This window comes from Hordeum vulgare, chromosome 1H (assembly GCF_904849725.1).
Source record: "Hordeum vulgare subsp. vulgare chromosome 1H, MorexV3_pseudomolecules_assembly, whole genome shotgun sequence".
Classification (NCBI taxonomy): domain Eukaryota; kingdom Viridiplantae; phylum Streptophyta; class Magnoliopsida; order Poales; family Poaceae; genus Hordeum; species Hordeum vulgare.
Window position 1 is genome coordinate 467,967,654 of NC_058518.1, and position 19,199 is coordinate 467,986,852.

The 19,199-nt window shown below is 44.3% G+C and overlaps 1 protein-coding gene and 1 long non-coding RNA gene across 2 annotated transcripts; both read right to left on the reverse strand.

Moving 5' to 3' along the window:
* Positions 1-16,881: 16,881 nt before the first annotated feature.
* Positions 16,882-17,238, reverse strand: LOC123415327. Its single transcript, XR_006615053.1, has 2 exons — positions 17,052-17,238; positions 16,882-16,946 (listed from the first exon to the last, which is right to left on the reverse strand). It is a non-coding gene; the product is annotated as an uncharacterized LOC123415327 (long non-coding RNA).
* Positions 17,239-17,246: 8 nt separating this feature from the next.
* LOC123400976 lies at positions 17,247-18,340 on the reverse strand. The gene is made up of 3 exons (XM_045094695.1): positions 17,730-18,340; positions 17,296-17,628; positions 17,247-17,252 (listed from the first exon to the last, which is right to left on the reverse strand). Exons 1-3 carry the CDS (start codon positions 18,081-18,083, stop codon positions 17,247-17,249), a joined length of 693 nt encoding a protein of 230 aa, XP_044950630.1. The 5' UTR covers positions 18,084-18,340.
* Positions 18,341-19,199: the final 859 nt, after the last annotated feature.

The following is a 19,199-nucleotide window of genomic DNA, read 5'->3' on the forward strand; positions in this document are numbered from 1 at the left end:
CTTGCCACGTAAGATCCGACGTGGTGTGGGAAGATTGTGTGCAACCAAAAATTGGTCATAGAACCAACGACCTTTCATTTTGGTCGTTATAGTTCATTAGAGACCCTCAGCTTTTGACCTTCTGTTTTTGGTCATAAAAAGGTCGTAAATGGAAACCAACGACCATTCTTGACAAATATAGAAGGTCGTAAGTTAGCATATTTCTTATAGTGATATGGGATATTTTCCATCCTCTAATGGGTATACACATATTTTGGTTGATGTTGATTATGTCACCAATTGGGAGAAGCAATTCCAACCAGTAGTGCTGATCACAACACCTCTATTAAAAGCTTAAGGAAGTTATGTTCCCACGTTTTGGAGTCCCTAGATACTTAATGACTGATGTGGTTCACATTTTATTCATGGTGCTTTTCGTAAGTTTCCTGCTAGATATGCTGTTAACCATAGAATTTTATCTCCCTACCATCCTCAATCTAGTGGTCAAGTAGAGTTAACCAATAGAGAAATAAAATTAATATTGCAAAATAATGTCAATAGGTCCCGAAATAATTGGTCTAATAATTATATGATGCATTACGGGCCTACAGAACGGCTTATAAAATCCTACGGGTATGTCTCCTTATAAAATGGTTTATGGAAAAGCATGCCATTTACCTGTTGAGTTAGAACATAAAGCTTATTGGGAAATTAAAGAACTCAACTATGATTTCAAACTTGCTGGTGAAAAGAGGTTATTTGATATTAGCTCATTAGATGAACGGAGAACCCAAACTTATGAAAATTCCAAACTATTCAAAGAAAAAGTTAAAATATGGCATGACAAAAGAATCCAAAAGCGAGAATTCAAAGTTGGTGAATATGTTCTGTTGTACAATTCTTGTCTTGGGATTTTTGCAGAATAACTTCTCTCCAAATGGAAAGGACCATATGTCATCAAAGAAGTTTATCCGTCTGGAGCTACTAAGATCAATTATCCTGAAGGCACTAAACCGAAGGTGGTCAATGGACAAAGAATAAATCTATATTTCAGGCACGCCTATTAATGTTGAAACAAATATTATTCAAACCATGACACCGGAGGAACACATAAAGAAGACCTTCCAGAACGCTCCATAACCCTTAGAAGGAAGAGGTATGTGATACGGTAAGTAAACATACACCGAAAAATCCATAAAAATATTTTCTGTTAGTTTTGGAGTATTAGAAAAATTGGGAAATTGATAAACACATGGGAAGGTAGCCGAGGTGCCCACTAGGCACCAGGGTGCGCCAGCGCCACTAGGCGCACCCTCGTGGGTAGTGGGACCGTCGGGTACCTTCCTCGCTCCATTTTCTTATAGGACAAGTATTTCCGTGTATAAAAATTCTTTATATATATCTCCTGGTGATTTGACTCCAGTACCACACAGAAATCCTCTGCTTCCTCCAACCGCGTAGAAGAGGATGCTTGGCTAATGAAGATGGAACTAAAGAAGGAGGAAGCAGTAGAAGCCACGAAGGAGAACAAGGGCGAGGAGGTCAAGGGTGGTCAAGATCGATAAGAAGTGCATACCATGCCAGCAAAGGAAGAGGAGGAAGAATATTACCTCCAACCCTACTATGAGCATCTCACACCTACTGAAATTGAAGCCTTTAGAGCCTTCGAAATGGTTCGTGTTCAGAATAAATATCTTACTTGTAAAAATATTTCGATTAAGACCAAATCATCGACCTCCGGAGCATTATTCAACGACCGGAGAATCTATTGAGGCTACATTGTGACACTACCACACCACCTTCATCTTCAACACCAAAGAAGGAGACTTGAGTACACGGGAATTGGCACTCCCCTTGGCTTCTGCCAAGCTTGGGGGAGGTGCCTTGTATCGTATCACCATCACTCTTATTATCTTTATCCATCTTAGTTCGATCTTTAGTCATTTTGTGATTTAGTCAAATAAAAGTTTAGTTCGATCCATCTTTTTGAGTGCTAGTTTCCTGATCTAACTATCTATGTAATCGAGTGAGAGTTATATAATAAAGTTTATTTTAAGTTTTTGCTTCCTTACATTATTATTGCAACAAAAATAAAGGAAAATAACGAAAAAGATCATATGCTAATCTTATAGTAAGTAGTGACATCACATGAGGAAAAGTATAAGTGGTAAAAGTTGTTGAAGGTTGACAAACATAGCATTGGTCGGTGATGCAACACATGAAAGAATTAATAAGGGAAGAGAAGATTTACTTGCAAATACGCTATCCTTGACATCTTTTATGATTGTGATCCCCCATTAATTATAATATGACAAAAAATTCGACGGTTGACAAGGAAGACAATGTAATGATTTATGTTCGTCCACATTTACATATAAACTATATTGTTATAGATCCTCTAACATGTGGTGCTTGCCCAATATCTTTGCTAGCCAAAACTCCGCACCAAGTAGAGATAATACTTGTGCATCCAAAACCTTAAACCCAAATCCATGTTTTAAGAGTCCACCATACCTACCTATGGATTGAGTAAGATCCTTCAAGTAAGTTGTTATTGGTGCATAAGGCAATAAAAATTACTTCTAAACATGTTCGATCATTTAGTGTAAGGGAAATTAAGCGTTGTACGAACTTGTGATGGAGATAATAAAAGAGATAAAAGGCATAATAAAGGCTGCCATCATAAGGGGCAATATAACGTAACGTTCCTTTGCACTAAGGGATTTGGCATACAACCAAAAAGCGCATGACAACATGTGCTTCCCTCTACGAAGGGCCTATCTTTTACTTCTATGTATTTAATTTTATGCAAGAGTCAAAGTATTCTCCTCTACTTCGTTTTATTTTCTATTATGCAAGCATCATGTGGTGGGGAAAGATCTAGACATATATATCCAGTTGAATGTGGGTGGTCATGAGTTATTAGTGTTGACATCGCCCCTGAGGTGAATACGTTGGGAGGCAACATTTTAAGCCCCTATCTTTCTATGTGTCCTATTGAAACCTTTTTCTCATATGTATGTGATGAGTGTTAGCAATCATGGAATACTAAATGATGGTTGAGTATGTAGACTTTCTTAAAAGCTCCGATATGTGAAACTTCCTGGAAATGCGATGAATTGTGTTCCAAAGTTGACTCAAAACATAGTTCGTTAGTTTTCAATAAAGTTTATGCTTGATACTTCGATGTTGTGATGAATTGTTACTTGTTTATGAGAAGTTTTTATGATGAAAGTTATTTGATGAAAATGTTGTGATGAAGTATTTTATAAAGTTTTATTTGTTGTTATACTAATGAGCATGATGCTACTATGTCCATATTTTGTTTTTATCTACAACTCTCTCTCAAAGCATGTGGTCATGATTTTCGTTATCGGCTTTCGCTTGAAGACAAGAGAGGTATAAGCTTGGGGGAGTTAATACGTCCATTTTGCATCATGTTTTACTCCTATTATTTATAGTGTTTTTATGCATTATACCACTTTATGGAGTAATTCTAATGCCTTTTCTCTCATAATATGCAAGGTTTACACTAAGAGGGAGAATGGCGGCAGATGGAATTTTGGACCTGAAAAGCTACGTTAGAGATACCTATTCCGCACATCTCCAAATGGGCTAAAACTTCAGGAGGAATTTTTATGAAATAAAGAAGAAATATTGGAGGAAAGAAGTACTAGAGGGGGGATGTCAGGTGGCCACTAGGAACCAGGGCGTGCGAGCCCCCTAGTGTGGCTTAGTGGGTAGTGGGCCACCTAGCGCACTTCTGGCGACCATCTTCTGGTATATATTCACTCTTGACCGGAAAAAAAATCAGGAGAGGACTTTCGGGATGGAGCGTCGTCGTCTCGAGGCAGAACTTGGGCAGGAGCACTTTTACCCTCCGATGGAGCGATTCCGCTGGAGAAACTTCCCTCGTGGAGGGGGAAATCGAGGCCATCATCATCACCAACAACCCTCTCATCATGGGGAGGCCAATCTTCATCAAGATCTTCAACATCACCATCTCCTCTCAAAACCCTAGTTCATCTCTTGTGCTCAATCTTGTACAGAAACCTCATATTGGTGCCTTGGGGTGACTAGTAGTGTTGATTACATCTAGTAGTTGATGCTTTGTGGTTTATTTGGTGGAAAATCATACGTTCATATCCCATATACTATTTAATACCTCTCTAATCATGAGCATGTTTATCACTTGTGAGTAGTTACTTTTGTTCTTGAGGCCACGGGAGAAGTCATGGTGCAAGTAGTCATGTGAAGTTGATATTTTTTCAATATTTTGATGATATTAATGGTGTGATTCCCTTAGTGGTGTTATGTGAACGTCGACTACATAACACTTCACCATCTTTGGGGCCTAAGGGAATGCATTGTGGAGTAGATATTACATGATGGGTTGCGAGAGTGGCAGAAACTTAAACCCTAGTTTATGTGCTATTCCGTAAGGGGATGATTTGGATCCCTATGTTTAATGTTGTCGTTATAATTTATTCTCAATACTTTTCTCGTAGGTGCGGATGCTTGCGGGAGGGATAATCATAAGTGGGAGGCTTGGTTAAATAAGAACATCACCCAAGCATCGGTCCACCCACATATCAAATTATCAAAGTATCGAACGCCAATCAACACGACATGACGAAAGTGACTAGATGAAATTCTCGTGTGCCCTCAAGAACCCTTTTCCTATCATAATAAATTGTCCTGGTCCGTCCTTTGCCACAAAAGGATTTGGCTACCTTGCTTCACATATTGTTACTATTGCTACTCGATACTTGTTACAATTATCTTGCTATCAAACAACTTGTTACCGCTATTTTAATGCTTGCAGAAATTACCTTGCTCAAAACGGCTTGTCATTTCTTTCTGCTCCTCGTTGGATTCGACACTCTTACTTATCGAAAGGACCACGATTGATCCCATATACTTTTGGGTCATCAACAAAGAATCAAGCATTATATTTCAGGTACACCCATTAACGAGGAAACTAATGTCATCCAAGTCATAATACTAGAGGAACACATAAAGGAAGTCTTCCAGAACACTCCAGAAACCTGAAAAAGGGGGAGGTACATGGTACGGTAAGTAAACGGACTCCAAAAGTTCCAAAAAATAATGTTTACTCATTTTGATATTTTGTAAAAAAATACAAAAATAAAACGGAGTCTTGGGGACCCACGACGGAGGCACAAGCCAACAGGGCGCGCCCGTGTCCGCGTCGTGGTAGCTTTTGGGGCCCTCGTGCACCTCCTGACTTCGAATTCTTCCCGAGCATGTTTCTTACTTGGAAAAAATCATTATATATACTCCCGTTTGTTTTTATCACCGCATCACGAGTTTGTCCTTTGTTCTTGTTTCGAGTTGTTTTTCTTGCAGGCCTAAGAACATGTCGTCTCAAGATTCGGATAGAAAGAGCTACGTCTCCCACTATATTTCAGACCCAAAGATCTTTGGGTACCACTATCCCTACATTTGGTCCACTCATGAGGAGGAGGACAATGATTTGGAGGAAACAATGGAAGCCAGCTCAGATAAAGATGAAGTTCCACTACCTCAACCCAAAGATATGCATGTGGAATTTAAGAAGTCCAGTCTCCCAAACAAGGTAAAGAAATCTAAGCATCAATTTATCCCGTCACGTTTTCTGCACGAAAGCAAGATGACATTATGCAAAAAGATATTGAAGCTCAGGCAAGAGAACGATGAATTGATGGAGGACAATTTTATCCTCCGACGTAAGTTGGATAAGAAGAATGCTGCTACACCATCACCTAAAGAGGGCGCTTGAGTACATGGGTATGGCACCACCTTTGGCTTGTTCCAACCTTGGGGGATGTGCCCCAGTATTGTAACACCATCACTTCCATCATTACTATATATTCTAGTTCGATCCTTAGTTGTTTCGTGATTTAGAGAAATAATTTTCAGATTTGCTTTGCTTAGGACTTTTGCTTTGAGTTCCATCTATCCTTGTAATCAACTATGCAAGGTGTATAATAAAGATTAGTTGAGTTTTGTGGTTTACTCGTGGGCACACATCATCATAGCATGTAAATAAAAAGAAAGTTAGAGATCATATGCTCATCTCATGAGAAGTAATGAAATCACACAACAAAGGGGTACGAGTGATAATTTTTTTTGATAGTAAACAAACACAGTATTAGTCATGGTTGCAATCTAATTAAGCAACATTACGATAGAGGATACGGGACTCACATATAAATACACTATCCTGGAGATATTTTATGATTGTAAGCCTTCATCAAATATTATATAATGATCAAGTGTTGATGTTTGACATGGAAGACAACGTAATGATCATGATAGTTTATATTCACATAGAAGTTATATGGTCTTGGATCCTTCATCATGTGATGCTTGCCTTAGATCCTTTGCTATCCCAAAAGTTCCGCACCAAGTAGAGATACTACTTGTGCATCCATAACCCTGAAACCCAGTTTCTTGCCATGAGAGTCCACAATACCTACCTATGAATTGAGTAAGATCCTTCAAGTAAGTTGTCATCGGTGTATCAAGCAATAAAAATTGCTCCTAAATATGTATGACCTTTTATTGCAAGGGAAAATAAGATTTGTATGATCTTTTGAATGCAAAGAAATAATAGCGACACAGTGCATAATAAAGTTTGATCTCATAAGGGGCAATATAAAGTGACGTTCCCCTGCATTTAAAGTTCACACATCCAACAAATTAAAAGCGCATGACAACCTCTACTTCCCTCTTCGAAGGGCCTATCTTTTACTTTTAGGAGTTTAACTCTATGCTTGAGTCATTAAAGTTTGTTCCTCTTCCAACCATTTAATTCTGTAGTGGCAAACATCATGTGTGGGGGAAATATTCAGATTTATATATCCAAGTGGAAGTAGATGATCATGATTTATTATTGTTCACATTATCCTTAAGATAAATAAGTTGGGTGGCAAATCATTTAGGCCCGTATCCTCCTATGTGTCCTATGGAAACATGAGCTCCAAAAATATGCCTTGAGTGTGAGCAATCATAGAAGATTAAATGATAGTTGAGTATGTGAAATTGCCAAAAATAAAGATCTTACATAGACTCTCCTCTGGATTATGATGAATTATGATTGCCTTAATGACTGAGAACACAGTTTTTTGATTTTCAATAAATTTTATGCTTCATACTCCAAGAGTTGTGAAAGGATTGTTACTTGTTTATGAGAAGTTATATGATAAAATACTTGTTGCTATGTTAATACTCATGATGCTCTCATGCTCGTATTCTGTTTTTATCGACAACTCTCTCTCAAACCATGTGGTCATTATTTTCAAGCTCGGCTTTCACTTGAGGACAAGCGAGGTCTAAGCATGGGGGAGTTGATACACGCATTATTACTATTGATATTTGTGTTGATCCTATCCATCATCCATTATCATCATACAATTCTTATGCATTTCCTCTCTGAATATGCAAGGTACATCACTGAGAGGGAAATATGCCGAAACTCGAATTCTAGACCGGGAAACCGAGAAAAAGGTAGTAATATCAACTTGCTCCAAATGACGTGAAACTATATGGAGAATTTTTCTAGAATATTTAAGAATTTCTCGACCAAAAATATATCGGAGAGGGGCCACCAGTGAGGCACAAGCTATTAGGGCGCTCCGTGGCCATGCCCTGATAGCTTGTGGGTCCCGAGTTAGCGTTGTGGCGACCATATTCTCCTATATGGTGTGTTTTACCCTAGAAAAAAATCATAATTTATCTTTCGGGACAAAGCGCCACTGTCTCGTGGCGGAAACCTGGGCAGATGCCCTTTTTCTATCCGACGGAGAGATTGTGACAGGGGAATTCCCCTCGGGGAGGGGGAAATCGAAGCCATCGTCATCACCAACGCTTCATCCTTTGTGGGAGGACCGATCTTCATCAACATATTCACCAGCACCATCTCATTTCCAACCCTAGTTCGTCACGTGTATTCAATCTTTGTCTCAAAACCTCAGATCGGTACCTGTGGGTTGCGAGTAGTGTTGATTACACCTTGTAGTTAATGCTTGTTGGATTACTTGGTGGAAGATATTATGTTCATATCCTTAATTATTATTTTTACACCTCTGATCTTGAACATGTTGATGTTGTGTGAGTAGTAATTATTGTTCCTGAGGACATGGGACCAACGCGGGGTGGTGGCCTACTTCCTCTCCCACCTGCCATTAGATCTAAGGTCCGTGGCGTTCAGGGCTACCTCGCGGTTTTCTTTTTCTCGGTCGACTGATGGACTAGTTGTTAACGCCCGAAACCTCACCATGCGTCGGATGGGAGGCGTTGCCCCCGAGGATGCCGACCAGGAGAGGGAGGAATGGGGTGAATAGTTGAGGAAGAGAGGGTCGGGGCACTATGGTGAGCGGATAGAAGGGGCGGCGACGAGCTATAATAGGTTTTGGGTGGGGCGATAGTTGGTCTAGGGTTTCAGAATAGCGCTCGTATGTATATGATCCACTACATGGGCCGAATGGGCCAGCTTATAGTGCATGATTTTTGAAGAAACCCCGTGTTAAAAACACGTATGCATTAAACAAGAAACACCCCTCAAAAAATGATTAAACAACGACAATACCAGACTTGCATATGCCATTCTATAGAACAAATGAGTAATAAGAATACAAAGATCCAACACCACATAGGAAACAATAATTTATACGCTCAATAATGCCATCACCATATATGCCTTTCATCGTCGTCGTGGCACCGCTCGTAGTTGCATGTGCATGTCATGTGTTCAAATACCGTGAAGTCATTTTATTTTCTTAATTTTGTATTCGTGCATATGGATTAGATTATCCCACGTGTAAGATTGTCATGCAGGTCATCGGCTCCCCCGTCTTTCAGGTGGGTCCTACACATGCTAGCTAGTCCCACATGTCACATGGGTTATTAGGTCCCGTAAGTCAGTTGGTCCCACATAGTAGATATAGGTTCTGCTGCACAACTAGGTCTCACCTATCAATTTAAATATAATGAGTTGGTCATGCACACATAGGCTAAATTGACATGTGTGCATGACACATACATGTGGACTAAACTACTACATCTATACATGACACGTATGCGAAACTGTCGAGCTGACTGTACAATCACCTTTATTCAAGCCTATGCCTTGTTGTTTTGCTCATGGTGGATCAAAAATTGGGCAATGAATAGTGTTATGTGTTTTAATGACCAAATGTCATGACAATATTATGACCTTTTGACACAAATGGTCATAATGGTGTATAGTTTGCACCCCCTTGAACACCCCCTTGACCATCGTGTAAATTTTGGTCATATATCTATGACAAATTGATCTTGGTCATTATATTTTTGACATAAATGAGCATGTTTCTTTTAGTGGAAGGAGCAAGCCTTGGTGATGACGATGGCTTTGATCCCCCCCCCCCGAAGGGAAGTTTCCCTAACAAAATCGCTCTATCGATAAGCAAAAATGCTGATGTCTAGGTTTCCACCCCGAGATGGTGGCTCTTCATCCCGGAAGTATTCTCTTTATTTTTTTAGGTCAAAACCTTCATATAGCAAAAGATGGCATCGAAGGCCACCTATGGGACCCACAAGGCATCAGGGCGCACCCTAGGAGGTGGACGTGTGTTGTTTCCTTGTGGGCAACTGGTGGGCCCCTTCGGTGGTTCTTTACTCCAATATTCATTATATATTCCATAAAAATTATCCATGAAGTTCATATTATTTGGTGTCCAGAAAGTTTCCAACCTTTTAGGTCCAGAATTCTAGTTTGTGGTGATTTCTTTCTTTGTATAGAGCTTGTAAAATAAGAGAGAAAATATATAAAGATTGCATCAAAAAGTGAAATAATACTTGAAAACATTATAAATAGCAATAGGAAATCATGATGCAAAATGAACGTATCATTCATCCTCTGGGCCAAGTGTATGTACTAATAGCTATGTGTTCCATTTCTCTATCCCTTTCTCTTTCATGTTCTTGATGGATCCGATCTTGATTGTATCATGTGCTTTATTAATAGCTTTAGATTGTATGGTGTTCATCTCCCTTTTCAGTCTTGCTCTTCGAAGTTTATTTATGTTGGATTGAATATTTTAAATTTGAGATTATATGATGCCCGTATGTATACAGTTTTTTGGCCGCATTTTTTATTTCATCGGCAACATTAATACATTGGAGCACATTCACCATTTCTTCACTAGAAAAGCAAGAAAAGTATATTAAAAAACTACAATTAGATATTTGAAAAATATATCCAACTTTGGTAGCTGCTCCCGTTAGTTGGATTAATATTTTTGTTATATCTTCATTGCGGATTCTCAAGCTTAAACACTTCTTTCTTCTTTGATTCTAAAGAAGTATATGTTGCTTCCTCTCTAGTTTCTTCTCTTGTCTCATCTCTAGTCTAGGTTCTAGCAATGAGTGCACGTGCATCAATCAAATTTTATGCTATCAATAGATCAATGTATTTTTCTTCCCGATACCAAAACTTATATCCAATCTACCACAAATTTGAGAAAACAATGAGCTATCGGAATTATGTTGAATCTGGTGAACAACTGAATCAAAATAAGCACACACACACACACACCATCTTTTCTACACTTGAAGAGCACCCATCCCGGATGTTCCGATGTGGTAGAAACATGACGCCCGACCTGCTGCGGGCAGTCATTATACTTTTTGAACGACAACGATGAGCCGACTAGCCGTTGGACCATCGTCGAATCCGGACGATGGCAGGACGTGAGTTTGCTGGTGAACCACCGATGAAATAAATCTAAACGGCTAGAGACAAAGTCAATACATGTATACAATGTGGGGCATTGTCAGGGCTGTGCGGTTCAGTACCCGATCGGTCCATGACAACGCGCAGTCGTATGTGGCCGGATGTGACGAATCCGGCGGTCGGATGCGCCAAATCCCGCCACTGCGGATCTACCGGTTGATCGTCGGAGCCGGGACAAGAGAGGCACTGCCGATGTACTCCGGCAGTGGCAGAGATCTTACTGCTGGTGTCAACTGGGGTGGAAATGGGCTTGTAGTTGAGCATGGAGGCGCGGTCGAGGATCTCAAGAGCATACTGCTCCTGGGAAAGAAATAGGCCAGTAGCGGAGCGGTGGACGTTCACCCCAAGGAAGTGGTGGATGTCACCGAGATCACTCATGGAAAACTCGGCGACAAGGTAGGCGACGAGCGACTGAAGCAGGGAGGTGGTGCTGGCAGTGAGAATGATGTCATCCACATAGAGCAAGAGATAGGCAACAGACTCGCCACGGTGTAGGATGAAGATCGGGGTGTCACACTTCGAGGACACCAAGCCAAGAGAGTGAATGAAGCGGGTGAACCGAAGGAACCACGTGCGCGACGCTTGCTTAAGCCCATAGAGGGACTTGTTGAGGCGATAGACGTGTGTGGGAGCGGTGGCATCAGCGAAGCCGGAAGGTTGCTGACAATAGACCGTCTCAGCAAGATCACCATGGAGGAAAGCACTCTTGACATCCATCTGACGGATGGGCCAAGACTGAGCAGTCGCGATGCTGAGGGCGACGCGGATGGTGGCTAGTTTGACCACGGGGCTGAATGTATCCCCGTAGTCAATACCCGGCTGTTGCGTGAAGCTGCGTACCACCCACCGAGCTTTGTAGCGTGCCAGGGTGTCATCGGGATGAAGTTTGTGGCGAAAGATCCACTTGCCGGTCACCACGTTAACACCTGCAGGACAAGGAACCAAAGACCAAGTATCATTCCGAATTAGCGCATTAAACTCGTCAAGCATTGCGGCATGCCAATGTGGGTCCTTGAGTGCTGCGTGGTACGAGGAAGGAATGGGAGAAGGGGCGTCGACAACGTGGAGGTCAAGGATCTGTTTGGGCATGGCGTAGCCCGTCTTGCCGCGCGTCTCCATGCGATGCGGGTTGGCAGGCGGAGATACAGGCACAGTGCGCGGAGGTAATGACGGAACCGGAGGCGACACGGGATAACATGGGGGGAAGGTGTGGAAAGGAGCGGCGGGTTGTGTGAGGCAGGCGATCCCGAGGGGAAGCCGGGAGGAGAGCCCGAGCCGAGGCGATAGATGCATGGCGAGGCGGGCGCTGGTTGGTTGCATGGTGAGGTGGGGCCCGCAGCGCGAGCGGGAGAGCGGGAAGTGGCGTCATGCGGTGGCGGAGTGCATGGCGAGGCGGGGCCCATAGTGCGACCGGGAGAGCGAGAACCGAACGTACGCGGAGGAAAGTTGCATGGCTGGGCGGGGTGGGAAACATGCGCATGCGATGGTTGGCTGCATGGCAAAGGAGGGGCCGCGGGCGCGCGTGGGACAGTAGACTCCAGGGGTGCCTACGAGGAACGGGTCCCGAGGGATGGATCTTTTGCGGCGGGTGTGTCTGAGAAGGGAAATGTGTGCTCATCAAACGTGACATGGTGGGAAACAATGACCTTGCGGGTAGCGAGATCGAAGCAACGGTAACCCTTCTGTTCGCGTGGATAGCCAAGAAAAACACAGCGCGTCGAGCGAGGAGAGAGCTTGTGGGGAGCGGTGGCGGAAGTGTTGGGGAAGCAAAGGCACCCAAAAGTCCAGAGATGATCGTACGTGGGATGCTCGCCATAGAGTAAGAAGTGTGTGTGTGGGGGGGGGTGAAGTGGTGAATGGCACGCGATGGACGGATGTTTAGAAGGGTGGTGGCCGTGTGTAGCGCTTCAACCCAAAAGGGAGGAGGCATGGCAGCTTGTAGAAGCAAGGTGCGGACGACATCGTTGGTGGTTCGTATATGACGTTTGGCTTTACCATTTTGGGGAGAAGTGTGGGGGCAGGTGAGGCGGAAAGCGACGCCGTGGGAGGAGAAGTAATCGCGGAGCGAGGTAGTGAGAAACTCCCCACCGTTGTCACATTGCATACAACGAATGAGCATGCCAAACTGGGTGAGAATGAATTTAAAGAAGCGGAGCAAAATATCACACATGTCAGACTTCGCACGCAGCAGAAAGGTCCAGGAGAAATGGGTATAATCATCAATAATGACAAGATAATATTTGTACCCGGAGTATCTCACGACCGGTGATGTCCACACATCACAATGAATTAAATGAAAGGGGGCAGTGGTGTAGGTGGTGGTGGTGGGAAAGGGTAGTCGGGTATGTTTTCCCATTTGACACGCACTACAGAGATGGAAAGGACGAACATCATTATTACATGTGGTAAGCAAATCGGGAAAAGGTGGAAGAACTAGGGTGCCCAAGCCGCCGATGCCAGAGATCATGTGTGGAGATGGTGAAGGCTTGCGTAGTGTGGCCTCCGTTATTGCCGGAGAAGGGGTACAGGTCGCCATCACTGTTGACTCGCAGGAGCACCTCCTTGGTGGCTAGGTCCTTCATGGAAAAGCCAAGGGGGTCAAATTCAACGGAACATAAATTGTCACGAGTAAGCTTACACACGGAAATGAGATTCTTGACAATGTTAGGAGATAGAAGAATATGACGAAGATAAAAAGGCTTAGGAGGGAGATGGACAGTACCGATAGCAAGCACAGGAAGCCGAGAGCCATCACCAACAATGATATGACGAGTATAAGGCGCTAAAAGGGGACGAAACGAGGACAAGGTACCTGCATCGCCGGTGACGTGGGACGCGGCGCCGGTGTCCATGATCCACTCAGCGTTCGGCGGGAAGGCAGTGCAGTAACTCGGAGCCGCGTGGAACATGGCCGAGGTGTCCCATCTTGGAGGAGCCGCAATGTAGGGTGCTGGCTATGGCGGGGCAGGCGCGATGGAGTACAGGAGCGGGTAGGCGTGAGTCGAGGCGCCGGGGTGAGGGCCAAGGACGCCCGCCGAGTTAGGCGGGATCCAGGGCGCACGGGGTGGAGGGAAAGGCGCCTCGACGGGCGTGAAGTAGCCCATCCAGGGCGTCGCACCGGCACCGCGACCCGGAGGGGCGTCGCCGCGGCCACGCCCACGGTTGCCGCGCTGGGCGCGATTGGCGCCGAACTGGCCACACGTCCGCCTCCACCGTTGGCAGCGCGGTCGCCGCGATCGCCGCCGCGCCCACCGCCATGGGCACCAGAGCGATCCGGCCCGCCCTCGTCGGACTGGACGGCCAGGACCTGAGAGCCCTCGCTGCGTGCACGCCTGTCCATGAAGAGTTCGGCGAGAACGAGCCAGGACCGAGCCTGCTGGAAGGTGGGAAGGGGCACCGTGGACTGAATGATAGCAACCTGCATGGCAAACTTGGATCTCAGGCCATCCAGCATCTGCAGCGTGAGAGTGCGGGCGCTCACCGGCTCGTGGACCTCGGCGAGGGCGGCGGCGATGCCCTAAAGACGGTGATAGTAGTCATTGATGCTCAGATCGCCGCGCACCGTCGCCTGGAACTCCTGGCCAAGATGCATCGCGTGCTCGGCCTCGTTGGCGAGGAAGTAGTCGTGGATCCGCGTCTAGATGGTGTAGGCGGTGGAGCCGGCAGGAGCGACGATGTTGAGGAGGTCCCCCTCGACGGTGGTGAAGAACCAAAGCACGACGGTGTTGTCGTCCTCGCGCCACGCGGGGTCGTCCAGACGACGGATCGAGGCCGCCCGTACGTGGTCTTCCGCATGGTAGCGCGCCAGAAGGAGGGTGATGTAGTTCCTCCCGCGCTGGAAGTTGGTGCCGTCCAACGCGAGCTTGAAGTCGACCACACCGGTGACAGTAGTGGGCAAGGGTGCACACGAGTTAGAGGAAGAAGAAGGGACAGTGGGGTTGGGTGGGATGGTAGCAAGAGGCAGAATGGTGGTTTCGTCGGAGGCCGGAGCGCGAGGGCGCGTCTCAACGGTGGTGCCGGCAGGGAGCTCCGCGACCGCCGCGGCGGCGGAGTTCGCATCGGCTTTGGAAGAGGGAGGAGGCGTAGCCATCACGCACGTGGGTTCTGATTACCGAACTAAATGTGTGTATTTCCCTTGATGAAGTTACAGCCGAACAGTTACACATGTATAGCAAAGGACCCCTACATGCAGGACACGTCCTGTGTGACCGAGATCCACTAGGATCAGCCGAAGGACTAGGTTCCGGCTGTTACAACTGACGAGTGAATAGATACTACATGCAGACTGCAGTGATACAATCGTGTTACAACGTGACGGTTCAACACTGCAGATCGCCGTGGACGAGCTGGGCTGGCCGGCCAGGCGGCCGAGAAAATGGCACTTGGCAGCGGCGTCTATGGCGGCGGTAGGGTGATTTATTTTTGGCTCGTGTCGCTAAGACTCGTGTATTCTCGCTCTAGCCTTGTTTGACGTTGTATCATCTTCTTTCTCCTGCATGGTAAATTCTGCCAAAACTCCCTCCGTTGCTTGCTATCAAGTTACTGCATGCTGCAGTGCTGCGACACGCCTGTGCACATGTTTCGCCATGCCGCCCATACGCGTGGCAGGACCACCACGAGCCTGGCGGTGCAGGATCGCACGGCAGCAGCCGAGGCGAGGGAGGCAGGTCAGTGCGTATGCGTCTTAGGCAGACCCGTAAGCACTGTTTGGCGCTACGGTTGGCTTGTATTCTAACCCGATACGAAGCATCCTACGGGAAGTTGTCATGGAAATTCGATCACGAAGCGCACCGGGATAGCCCCTCGATCGCGTCGGGGATGCAACTTCAGATGCGATCGATCATGGGATTCGTCGACCGGCGGCACAAAGTCCTTGCGGTGGTGGTGCAACCGTGCAAGGCACCTCCATCAGTCGTCTTCTTTCCCAGCTCTTCAGTTAAATGCAGTGCAGGGAGGGACTCGTGTTCACTAATTATCACCGGCGTTTTATGCCGCGTCCGGCTGGTGCCACGCGAACAACCTTGACCGCGCACATGGACGAGGCGAAAACATAAGGGAGGTGTTTGTTTTGGTCACTGGTAATGTAAACGTAAATGGGAGCTGATTACACAAGGTAATGGTACTGGAATAGACAAACACCATTTTGTTTGGTTGTACAGTGTAAAGGAAACAGTTACCTTATCAGTGTTTGGTTTGGCACACAATAACAACAAGCATTTTCCCCTTTTTTCCACGTACAAAACATAACACAAGCTTTCACACACAATTTGCAAGTGCTTCACCAGCACAATTTCAAATTCATCAAACAAGTAAATAATTTAAAAATATTTTTGCATTGATCCAATGCAAAGACATCTTTGAACAAGAATTTGGCTCAACTTTAACGACATTACACATTTTTAAAATGCATATTAGGCCATGGATACAAACCCAAAATTCAACGACACACTTTGAAATAAACTGCATAGCTAGTCCATAAAATTATTTTCATAGGATAAATAGAAAGGCCAAGTTCACGATCTTCAAAGCAGCTTTTCCGTCGATCTTCATCTTCTAAGGCACACCACTGAACACATTTTCTAATCAACCTTGCTTTTTTTTATCTGCCAATAAGCAAGAGTTAAAACGAGAATAAAGAAACACACAAGAGACAACCAGTAAAAAAATTAATAAGAGAAATATACCAGCAATAAGCGGTGCACATAGATAGCTCACATTTCACAACAAAATAAACTAAAAAGAACAATGAACCTGGCAGCATCAAGCAAGCAGCTAGAGCTAGTGCGTGTGATTTCCTGAACATATACATAGTCACAGTGGGAAGGAAAAAATGGAAGCTGCTGTAACAGTGGGAAGGAAAATATGGGACTGCATGTGATTTCCTACCATATATATGGAAGAAAAAATGTATAAATGACACGCATTTTACAAAGCAAAACAACACAGCTTATTGTACCACCAACTCTACTTGTGATCAAGCCTCAAAGCATATGCACAAGAGATACTTATCTATGCAGACATACTTGGGAACAGGAACACCATTTCTCAGCAAGATGTTTTTCCAGTGGCACATCTGATGAGCAAGTAGAACAGTAGTAAAATGAGGTGGGTTTTATGCATACCAGTCATGTCACACCAATAGTGGAGAAGGGCCTTCTTTCCCATCAACCTTGCTTCTTTCTTTCGTCTGCCAATGAACAACCAACAAGCACGAGTTAGATATAAGGAACACAAGATAGCACATATTATCAAAGCTGGTGATGTAAACTGGAGAGTTTAGAAAAAGGGATACCCGAGAGCATTTTGAGGACGAAGTCCCTCCTAAGGATTTCTGGAAGCACAAGCATCATGTTCATGTGTTCTGGAGTTTTAGCAAATATAGTTGCAGCGTCAACAATCTCGCTCCCAGTGAATGCAAGCCTAGATAATTCACTAATTGCCTTTTCTCTTGATTTCTGTTGAGGGTCCTCTTGGGTTGTTTCTCGTGTCATTGCTGCTGAAAATGTTGTTGCCATTGTACCAACATGTTGTGTCACACTGTTTAGCTGGTTGTTGACATCTTGAAGCATGGCTGCAAAAGGATCGCTTGTTCCCGTCGCCCTCTTTGGCCTTGGCTCCTTCTTTTGTCTCTTAGAACTAGTTGTATCAATAGAGCAAGTGTCAATGGACCGTCTAGCTGTCCCTGTTGAGATCATATCCTCTTCCTCATTTTCTTCTTCCTCCATAGCAATTTCCTTCTCCAAGTTTCCGACTGCCTCTCCAAAGCCTTCAGCATTTTCCCCTGTTGCAATGTCCTTGCCATAGATAGCAGCCAATTGCTCAAAGTATGGAAATGATACACCATACAATCCCTTAGCCTCATTGTGATTCTACATGATTTTTACAAAATAAGAAAGTTGGTTTTAGCATGGACAATAAGGAAAAAGTTACCATACACCATAATTCAGTTTTAGTGGTTGAAGTGATCTACCTTACAATGTTCTTCATATTGTGCCTTCTCGCATTGAATCATCTTCCTATTTCCATCCCATGTAAAACCACTTTTGGATATCATTACTTCAAGAGCACCAAATTTCTTCCTGAAGTGCCTCACTCTTGATTCAATGTGTGGAACTCCGGTGATACCACGGCCTGGACACTTCTCAGCAAGATGTTTTTCCAATATTGCCAAGTACCCACCTTTGAATGAACCATCGGATTTCCACCTCGGATCCAAAGACAACTCATACAAGGCTTTAATTAGCTCATCGTCCTCATCGGAAGTCCAATTCCTTTTGTTCCTGCCTCTTCCACGCAACGTGGTTGAGCTATCCACGCGGTCCATATCTACACAAGAAAGAATGGCTACAAATGAGATGGCAAATATATATGAAAGAAAACAAATGCAAATGTGATGCAATCATAGCTTATCTATTAAAACTAAAAGAAACATAGAGAAAGAAAATGAACAAACACAAATAGTTTATACCTCAATGCGCCCTAGCAGCCCTATGTCTATTATACATGCTCTGAGCAAGACCATTCCGAAAATTTGTCCACTCATTCGAAGTAGATATAGAAGTGATGAATTCTGGTTGGTCTACTTCTCCGTCCATGTCTTCCAGTGTTTCTTGCATTAATTGCTCGTCCATATCAACTAGGTCGATAGGCATATTTTGCAATATAAGATTATGCAAGAGCGCGCATGCCATGATGATTCGACATTGGGTCTTCATAGGGAAAAATGAAGGGGACCTCAAAATTGCCCAACGACCCTTGAGCCTTCCAAAGGCCATTTCTATAATATTTCGGGCTCTAGCGTGGCGTATGTTGAAATACTCCTCCGCACTACGAGGTGGGTTTTGTGGTGTCCAACCACCCAAGTGGTATCTTTGACCTCGGTATGGAGCTAGAAATCCTCTTGCGTTTGTGTAGCCAGCATCGACAAGGTAATATTGGTCTTCGGGGACATGTAACCCATTTAGCCTTGAGATGGCATCCCTAAGAACACGACCATCGTGTGCAGAACCCTCCCAACCAGGTAATATGTAGATGAACTGCATGTCAGGTGCACATACACCTAACACATTTGTATCTATATCACCCAACCTTGATCTATATCTTCCTTTCAGATTAGCTGGGACAGTTACGTCTATGTGTGTGCCGTCTAATGCTCCAAGGCAATTCTACAATATAAACAACAATGTGAAAATATTAGCATCTTTTACCACTATTGAGATCATCTGGTGAATAATATTTTTTCTTAATAGTTATTTACCTTGAAATACTTCCATTTATCATCCGTGCAATCCTCGGGTATAGGTTCAGGTTTCTTAAGTAGCAGATGGTGCAGCTTCAGGACAGCTAGAAGACAAGCATTGAAGTTTCTACTAACCGGCTCCGGGCTTCGATAGAAGAATTTTCCTACTGTCCTATTTTTAAGATGGTGTGATAATACATA

Coding starts and splice junctions, on each gene's coding strand:
- LOC123400976 (XM_045094695.1), bottom strand. CDS start 18,083: ATGGACCGCGTGGATAGCTCAACCACGTTGCGTGGAAGAGGCAGGAAC. Junction 17,629..17,729: donor AATATGAAGAACATTGTAAG/GTAGATCACTTC, acceptor AAAATCATGTAG/AATCACAATGAGGCTAAGGG.